The sequence below is a fragment of the Strongyloides ratti genome, scaffold srae_chrx_scaffold0000002, assembly GCF_001040885.1.
Source record: "Strongyloides ratti genome assembly S_ratti_ED321, scaffold srae_chrx_scaffold0000002".
In the NCBI taxonomy this organism is placed as follows: Eukaryota; Metazoa; Nematoda; class Chromadorea; order Rhabditida; family Strongyloididae; genus Strongyloides; species Strongyloides ratti.
This window is the reverse complement of record NW_020171510.1, coordinates 808,411-818,910: the sequence shown is the minus strand read 5'-3', so window position 1 is coordinate 818,910 and position 10,500 is coordinate 808,411. Positions and strand designations below refer to the sequence as shown.

Here is a 10,500-nt window from a genome sequence, read left to right as displayed (position 1 = left end):
AGGTAATAAAATTATTTATTAAAAATTTATCTAAATTTTTTTAGATGTTATATTTTAAAAAAAATATATATGTAATTAAACAATTTTTGTAAAAAATTATACAATTAATTTTATGTAAAAAAAATGTATTAATTAAAAGTATAATTCAGTTATTATAGTAGCATACAATAATATATCATTCAAGTTATTGTATTTACTTTATATATTAATTTAATATTAATTTAAAAATTTTTAATATAAATAAATATAATTTAGTCAGCATCTTTATATATCTTTTTAATTTTATTTATTTAATTAAATATTTAGCAAAAATAAATAATATGTCAAAAATAATACAAATATTAAAAGATAAATTTTTTGACTTTGAAATAATTAAATAAAAAAATTAAATACTATTAACTATTATTATATTAGAATTTTCTTTAACACATGAAATTCTAGATTTTTATAATTTTTAAAAAATAATAAAGCAGCTTAAATGATAACCGTAATGATTTTTTTTAATGATAAATAATGTTACTGATTGTGTATACATCATCCTTCAATTGTCCAATGTTTATTAAAGAAATTTAAAGAATAGTAATATATATATTTATAATATTAAAAAACAAGTTTTTAATATTTAATTTAAATTGCTTTAATATATATGTATTATTCTATCAAAATAATATTGTCCATTATTATTAAACAAGTGTATTTCTTGAAGAGTTAATTGAGACATTGTTACCTTTTCTCTAAGTATATTTATATTTAATGTATATTGAAGTATTCTTTTTCTCGATATAAATTTATCTTTGTACTTTACCACTTTTTATACAATTTTAAGTATTTTTCAAAAGATATTTTTTTTTTATATTTTTGGTAACAAAATATAATGATTCTATTAAACAATTCAATATCTTTATTACATTCTACAAATGATACAATAGATAAATTTATTAAAACTAATAAAATGTCTTGCTGTCCATCTACTTTTTTTGCTGTTAAATCAGGTCATATTAATTGCCTTTCAAGGTATTCACTTGAAGAATTATTAAAAGTTAATGATTCAGGACAATCATTACTTCATCTTGCTACATATATAGGAAATTTAAAAATTATTAAATATATCATAAGTAAAGTTCCATGTCTAATTGATTATAGAAATGAACTTCATGAGACACCATTATTAATTGCTTCTACATTTGGTCATATAAACATTATTAATACTTTTATTAATACCTCACATGAAGTGGCACTTCAACGTGTTTGTCATCAAGATAAAAATGGTACAACATGTTTATTTTCTGCTGTATCAAGAAATGATAATGAAACAGCACTTTTTTTATTAAAACGTTTTGGAAAAACATTAGCATCTTTACCAAATAAAAATGGAATGCTTCCTTTACATGTAGCTGCATTAAATGGTATTATATAATATATCATTTTTTTTAATGATAAAATATTTATAGGAAATATTGAATTCATAAGAATATGTTCAAAATATGACAAAGATATGGTTAATATAAAAGATAATTATGGATATACATCATTAATGTATGCTATTCAATCAAAATGTATTACTTCAATAAAATATTTAGTTGAAAAAAGTAAAAGTAATATAAAATTAAAAACATCAAAAGCGCAAAATTGTCTTCATATTTCTTGTATTGTTGGTGATACAACAATTGTCAAATATTTCATTAATTTACTAGGTATTAATAGTATTTTGGAAACAACAAATGACTTTGCAAATTGTTTTCATTGCTCAGCGTGTAAGATATAATTATATTAAAAAAAAATTTATTATTAATTATTTATTATTTTTTAGTTCATGGTAATGATAATGTTATAAAAGTATTAGGAAGTTATTTTGATAAAAAAAAACGTAAAGAAATTTTATCATTAAAAGATTCTCGTGGTAATACACCACTTCATTTAGCTGCTATTAATGATCATATTGGAATTGGAAAATATTTAGTAAGTATAAATTAAAGATTATAATGTCATTAAAATAAAATTATTTCTTTAGCATAAATTAAATTTCCATTTCATTCTTATTCATAATTTCTAATAAAAGACTAAAGATTATTTTAGTTAAATGAAATGGACAACTTAATACTTTTTGTATTGTTTTTTTTATACAATTTTATCTTATATATTAATGTATTTCGTTTATACATTTTTTTCCATATTAATAATATATATAGATTGTATAAGACATTAAAATATTTAATTTTAAATAACATTTAATTTTGCAGATTTCTAATGATGTGAATACTAAAATAATGAATAATCAGATGCAATTTCCATTAGATATAGCAAAAAAAAGAAATAGTATTAGATTATATAATCTTATAAAAAGTTATGAAGGTAAGAAAACAAATAGTAAAAAAAAATATTTTTTTTAATTAAAGATAAATATTTTGAAAAAAAAATTAAATCGATGGTATTGTCAAATGGTGAAATGCCAACAAATAGTTTAATAAAAATATCATCTTGTCAAAATATTAATAAAACACAAAAAGGTTTATCTTCTTCAATGACAACAATTGCCAGACCATTATCTGAAGATTTTTCAGTTTCAAGTACATATAATGATAATTTTCATCTTTCTCAAATAAATTTAAATAATAATGATAATAAATTTGTAAGATTTAGTCAACAAATTCAGGTAAACTAAACATAATAAAATTAAAAGAAAATTATAATTGAAATAATTTTTTAATATTAAAATTTATTGGAAATAAAGTTAATAAAAAATAAATAAAAAATTTTGTTTTATACTAACATTGTTAATAGTAACAAAAAATAAAATTAAAAACATTAATTTTTAAATTTAATTTTTTTTTAGATAGCTGCATCAAATTTTTTTCAATACCCGGATTATCAATGCAAAGTTATTGATGACAATGAAGCCTTTTCAGTAATTGCTGAGATTGATAAAGTTCTTGAAAACGCATAATAAAATAATTTTAATTATTTTCTAAGAAAATTATATAATAATAACTTTATAATTGCAATATAAATACATTTTTATATCATAGTTTCTTGCTTATATTTACATGAAATAATGTATTTTAAATTATACAACTAATAAATCCCTCTAATTATACCACTATTAATTTTTTTTTATTCATATATTATAGAAACACTCAAAGTTTCATCTTTAATAAATTAATTTATATTTATATATATATTAGTATTTTATTAAAATTAAATTTATTATTTTAACATAATATGAATTTTTAATGAAAAACAATTTAATGATAACTATATATATATAAATATATCTTTTTTTTGACATTATTGTTAGTTATAAAATGATTTTTATATAAGCTATTAATATGACATATCATTTTAACTTTTTTTTTTTACTTTTTTATACATATTTCTTAAATTTCATTTTTCTTCTCTCAACATATTACTTTTTTATTTATTTTTTTTTATACTTTTATCAAATTACAGTTTTTTTTTTTCAATAAAATTAATGAATTGTAAATAAATTTGATTTCAAATATTTGTCATTAAGTAGGTATGAGTTTAAAAAATTTAAATAGTTATAAGAAAAAAACTCAGTCCAATATAATCTTTGACATATAATAATTTTTTTTTGCTCTTTATCATTAAAAACACTTTATTGAATTTAATAAACTATTAATAAAAAAATGAAATAACTAATTTATTAATAAATATTACTATTAGAAAAAGAATATAGTATATATTTTTCTGTTTTTTAATACTAAAGTAAAAGATTATTGAAATAATATAAAATCATATCTTTTTGATTAACAAAAAAATTTTTTTTTAACAATTTTTAGTTAAATTTCATTTGCAAAAATAAAACTATCTCAATAATTAAAGTAAAAAAAAATGTTAAAAAATATTTAGTTTTTTTTTTTTACAAACAAGTGTATTGTTAAAGTTATTTACAATTTAAATTTTTTTTTTATTTGAATTAATCCTAATTTATAAATTTTTTTTAACATATCAATAAAATATATAATTATAATTTTATTTGCTCAAACAGTATTATTAAATATTATTTTATTACATTTCTAAAGATAACGTATATCATTAATTAAATAATTTAGGTTTACATGCGATAAATTCATTAATTATCTTTAATCGCATTTTTAATACTTCCTTTATTATAATATTTTTGTCAAAAAATAAATATATTTTAACAATTTATTTTATTATATTTAATAATCTATTACTATAAATTAGGTAGTAAAAACAAAATCTTTTTTATTTAAATTTTTTTATACATTAATTTTTGATGTTGTTAAACCTAATATTTAATTTATTTTACAATTGTGCTAAAAATGTTATCAACAAATATATAGATGAATAATATACATTCAATTAGCTTAATATAAATGTATTGACAAAATTAGGTAATTATATTATATCAATAGTGAACTTTTATGAAAATATTTAATTTTTTTTGTAAAAACCTTTTTTCATATAAGAAAAAGTACTATCATTACAAGTTTTTTTGACAAATATCTTTTTTGATTTCTTACATCACAAACACATTTACATAGTACATTCTCATAATAGTCTAAATTTTATTTTATCATTTTAATAATACATTCAAAGACTAATCCATATATTTTTTTCAATAAAGCAAAAAATGAAAAACATTTTTTTAAAGTAAACTATCAATAGAAATATAAAAATTAATATTTTTATATTTTATTACTTGTCAATTATTTTATTGCTACCAACAATTTAATTTAAATTATATGTATATTAAGAATTTTTGATATTTTAATATCAATGAATTTAACTAAAACATAACTTAGTATATAGATAACTAAATAACTTCTATTCATCAATTTACACTATAATGTACATCTTTCGTAAAGTTAAAAAATTTTTTTTTTAATTTTACTAAATATTTACATGTTAGTTATTTTTATAGTATACCACATTATGAACTTAAAGAGAACTATTATTATGATCATTTTTGACTTAATAAAAAATATTATTAAGCTTCTAAAATGATTATGGCAGTTAATATTTAATATATTAATAATTTTATCAAAAATTAATAAAAAAATTTTAAAAACAACTATATATTACTACAATTTATTTTAATTTTTTTTTTTTATTTATTTTTAATTTTTTCAATTGTTTTCAAAGAATTATTCACTAATTTTATACTTAATTACAAATATATTTTTTTCATAATTATAAAAATAATAATTTAAAATAATTTAGTATTTAAAATAAAATATTTTAATTAATTATAAAATCGACAACTTAACATAAGTATATATAAAAATTATTGTAGAAAAATTTATGAGTTTTCTAATTTTTTTTTTTTTATAAAATGGAATTATTTTTAAATGTCTTTATTTTTACCATAGGTATATCTGAGTATTGTAATTTTGTTTCTTTAAAAAATATAAGACTTTGATTAATTATTTTAATTGACATAATATTGTAATTTATACAATTTTTTTGTCCAAATAGTATCAATTATAAAATGAAATTGTATGTTAATAGTATATGCATCATTCTCCTACAAAATTAATATAACCCTATCTTCCATTTAGCTTATTTCATATGTATATATTTTTGCCTAAAGAAATTTTAACACTAAAAATTTGATTCGAAATATTTAATATTTTTTGATAGCTAAAAAGTATGAAATTAAAGATGATATCAACATTTTAATTTTTATTTTTTTTTATATAAAAATAAAAATTTTTTTTTTATTTTATTTTTATTAAATTAAAAAATATATATATATATATATTTATATCACTGTATTTATTTTTTTTTTATAAATAGCTATTCTTTTCCAAAATAAAAATGTAAATGTTTCTCCTTTATACATTTTTTTTCTTACTTTTTATTTTATTTTATTTTTTTCTGCTAGAAATAGTTATAATAATATTGTCTTAATTTATTTTTCTAATCAAAATTATAAGATTAAAATTTTTTCTTATTAAATAATAGTTAGTTTGTTTTTTAAATAAAAATATTTTTTTTGATTTTTATTTTTTTTTAAGTCAATTTTTTTAAACATATAAATTTTTATTAATGTATTAAATTTTTTTTAAAGATAATATTCTTTTTAATAAAAAGTTTTATTGTTATTATATTTATAATTTTCAAAAATACATTTCAATTTTTTTATTCATAAAAATGGCTTTTGTGAAGGAAGAAAATTTATCATTAATAATAGGTTCAGAAATGTTTTGTAAAGAAAAAGTAAATAGTATGTCTACAAGTTCTAATGAAATTCAAAATATTATTTATCTTTATACACTTCCAATAATTGGAACATTTGGTATATTAGCTGCAATAATTTGTGTTATTGTTTTTACAAGACCACAAATGAAATGTTCATTAAATGTTTATTTAGCAGGTTTATCATTTTTTGACTTAGTACTTTTACTAACATCTGTTATAATTTATCCACTTTTAGCAGGCTGTACGTCACAAGTAAGTTAAAAGACCAAAATATATTTTAGTTATAAATTATAATGTCTGTTAAAAACTTCTTTAACATCTATCGTAAAAATTGTTTGTTATAACAAATTTCATTACTAATTATCATCTTATTAAGTAGAAGATGCTAATTAAATATAGTATAGTATTATTTTTAAAATTATGAAACCATTTTTATCAAAAAGAAAAAATTATTATGGTTTAACTTTTCAATTATAATGTTTCTTTATTTAAAAATTTTTTAATTATTTATTATAATTAGAAAAAATGTATATTTTTTTTAAAAAAATGTTAATTATTAAAATTTCAATCATAAAATTAACCAAATATTGTATATAATTATAATTAAAAATAAATAAAATAAAGAAAGATCATCTAATCTACAATTATTTTAAAATATTTTATTGGATAATTTTAATTATATTTATATTTAAAATTTTATTATTTCTTTAAAGTGCATATTTTTAAAATTATTATTAGTAAATTTAAAATAAATAATTCGTTTTCATTGAGTTATACTTTTTTAAATGTTACTCTGTCAATAAAATAATAAATATTTTATTAAATAATTTTTTTTTTATAATCCATATATTAGAATAAATTAGAAATAAATTTATCATATTCAACAAAATATTACATAATATTTAAGATATTATACTATGTTAAGATCTTAATTAAATAGGATTTTTATTCCAATGTAAACATATTTAAAATTTTAAAACGTATTTATAATATTTATAGAATGTTTTTATTTTTTTAAATAGTAACAAAAAAAAAGTAAGAAAATGTAATGTTATTGAAATAATTCTTTAAACATAAACTATTCTTTTAACATTATATTAATTGGTTTTTATTTTTGTTAATTTTAAATAAAAACATTCTGGTGAAAATATTATAATTATATTTATATATATTATTATCAATAACATTTAAAGTTTTAAGATGCTATTTAAAAAATAAAAAGTTTTTTTTAAAAAGATTATTTAAAAAATTTTTTTTAATTTTTAATAAATAATAATTATCCTAGGGATCTGTAGAAGTATGTAGAATTTTTGCAAAATTAACACTTATTTTTTATCCAATAAGTCTTATGGCACAAGTTGCTTCCGTTTATACCTGTGTTGCGATTACTGTAGATCGTTTTTTGGCTGTTAAATATCCATTAAAAATGAGAATGTGGTGTTCATCAAGAAAAGCAACAATTATTGTTATCTGTATTGGTATTGCTTCAATAATATTTAAAATACCATCATATCTTGAAAATACATTAGGTGAATGCGGATTATATGTACAAACATCATTTGCTAAAAATAAATATTATTATGCTTTTTATCATTTATATGGTCAACTTTTTTATCTTTTTATTATACCTTGGGCAATTATGATAGTTCTTAATGTTACTGTTGTTTATGAAGTTCATACAGCTTACAAAATTCGACAATCACTTGGAACAAGACAAAATTCTGTTGATGAAGGTGAAAGAAGGTGTACTATAATGGCAGCATCTGTTTTACTAACATTTATGGTATTTAATCTTCCAACTATATTAAATTCATTTATTGATGTTTATTATGGTGTTTCAAAAAAAGTAACATTTTTTGATAAAGCTCGAGTTCCAGTTGCTAATATGTTTATTTGTTTTAACAGGTTTGTTTTCTTTTTTTATTCTTTTTTTTTAACTTAAAAATAAAATAAAAAAATTTATAGTGCATCTAATCTTATTATTTATTCAATTTTTGGAAGGAAATTTAGAAGAGTATGTGTTAAATTAGTATTTCCATGTTTCAAAAGAACTGAATACCATTTTTTGACACAAGTTGTACAACAGAGTGATTGTAATGAAATGAGTAAAAAATATTCACAAACAATAAATAAAAAAGTAAATTAATAGAGTATCATAATAACTTTTTAAAACTTTTTTTAGAATAGTATAAGTAATGAAAGACAAAATAGTGTACGTTTAGTATGTTATCGTGAAAAAAAATCACTGTGTTTAAAAGATGAAAATAAAAGAATGTCAGAAAATTCAATACTCCAATTACAAATAACAAATACTGCACCAGTATCATTAAATTAATTTTTTTGGGTTAAATTTTAAAAAATATATTTGCATATATTATTTCTAAAACATTCCTGTCACAAATCATTTATAAATAGTATTATTTTTTTAAATGAATTTGTAAAATATTGCCTTTTAATATATGAGTAAACAATTTTTATTAATTTTTTAGTAAAACAAGGTAAAATTATTTTATTTTAATAAAATATTTTTTATACTAAAAAAAATGTTATAAAAGAACTATTTTTTTTTTTTAAATTACCAGTTTAAAAAAAAGAGGAACTAAAGATGCATCTTGTAACATTTGAAAAAAAAAACTCTCATAAAATTAGCATAAAAAATTTTGAAATTATAATTAAAGAAGTATAATTATTTTTTTTTTCTCTCATTTAAATCTTTGCAAAAGTAGTTTTTTTTTTCTAATGAATTGCCAACTTTTTATTCATATTTAGTTTGAAAACATACTTTTGTTTAGTTAGGCGAAAAAAAAAATAGAAAGCAATAAAAAAATTTATTTATTATTAAAGATTTTAGCAAAAACTATTATTTAAAACATTTTTTTAACAACTTTTTTTTTTCAAAAGTAATTTTACTTAAAAATAAAAAAAAAAATTACAGTATTGCAGCATCTTCTAAAGGAATAAAAAACATTTAAATTTTTTAAAAAAAATTGTCTGTTTTTTTAAAATTTCTCATACATAATTCTTATTGATGGAAATTCCTTATATTATTTTTTTTTCCAAAAACGATCTTTTATTTTATGATTAAAAAAAGTTTTTTGATTTAAATTTAATCACATTATTATTAAAAATAAATTTATTTTAATTGAATTAAATTGTTGAGTTCTTTTATAGATATATATTTAGCACTTAAAATTATTAAATTAAAAATATTTAAATTATATTTAAAACAGATAATATCAAGTGAAATAAAAAAAAAGCAATAAAAAAAAACTACAAATTTATACAACCACTTTTTAACCAGATTAAAAGTCCTAAAGTAACGAATAACAAGTAAGGCTTGAGAAGAATTATTGAAGAATGGTATTTTATTAATACCAACAAACTATCAATTTTTCTATATTCTTAACTATTTTCATACTTTTTCAAAATTAAACATCAATTTGATATCATTAAAATCTACTTAAAAATTCAAATATATATTAAAAATCATTAATTTTTAGTTTAAATTTTGTTTATACATTTAAAATAATACTTATACGTTACATATCAACAATATTTATCAAAAAAGATACATAAATATAGAAATATATTATAGTTAATAAGAAGAATAAAAATATATTTATTTTTATCAATTTGTGTTATAAAACTAAGGCTTCCTTGGAAACAAAATTAAAAAAAACATTACATAATTTTTTTAATAGGCAAATAAATTAATCAATCTTTTTATACATGGAAATATAAATATGTGATAATTAAAATTTAAAATTGTTAACAAAAAGAAAAAATTTTAATTTCAAATCAAATAAACAAATATCAGTTTATCAGATATATCAAATTACACAAAAAATAAATTGTTTTTTCCATTTTTTTCTACGATAAATTTTTAAAAACTTTAAAAGTACGTTTATTTTAATTTAATATTATGGCAAGATAGAATTTTAACTTAAATTTAATAGTTTTAATGGTATTTTAGGATGTATAAACTAATAATTAAGAATAAATAATATATAGTTCAATTTTGTAAATATTTCTTTTATTTATTTTTTACATTTTAAAATAACATTCTTTAAAAAAATTTCAATATTTCGCACCATCAATATGCATATCTTTATTATTATAGGTTTATTTTACCTTAAATGTATTTCACATTTACATACTAAGCTTTCATAACAGACATTATCATAATCCATCAAGAAATCTGAATTTCGGTTATTTAGAAATTGTTGAATTTAAATGAAAAAAATTTATCAATACATGTATTTTACCTCTTTTGATTTTATCAAATCTAAAGAAAACATTAAAATGAATTAA

General features: G+C 16.8%; 2 protein-coding genes across 2 annotated transcripts; both read left to right on the top strand.

Annotated features, from left to right (window-relative positions):
- Positions 1-952: 952 nt before the first annotated feature.
- Positions 953-2,944, top strand: SRAE_X000118400 (Ankyrin repeat and Ankyrin repeat-containing domain-containing protein; the record flags this gene model as incomplete). Its single annotated transcript, XM_024646096.1, has 6 exons — positions 953-1,406; positions 1,452-1,754; positions 1,811-1,959; positions 2,241-2,352; positions 2,397-2,653; positions 2,834-2,944. The coding sequence occupies 6 exons, from the start codon at positions 953-955 to the stop codon at positions 2,942-2,944; spliced, it is 1,386 nt and encodes a 461-aa protein (XP_024498647.1).
- Positions 2,945-6,141: 3,197 nt separating this feature from the next.
- SRAE_X000118300 (FMRFamide receptor) lies at positions 6,142-8,524 on the top strand (the record flags this gene model as incomplete). Its single annotated transcript, XM_024646085.1, has 5 exons — positions 6,142-6,364; positions 6,425-6,441; positions 7,475-8,094; positions 8,155-8,326; positions 8,372-8,524. The coding sequence occupies 5 exons, from the start codon at positions 6,142-6,144 to the stop codon at positions 8,522-8,524; spliced, it is 1,185 nt and encodes a 394-aa protein (XP_024498646.1).
- Between the last annotated feature and the right edge of the window lie 1,976 nt (positions 8,525-10,500).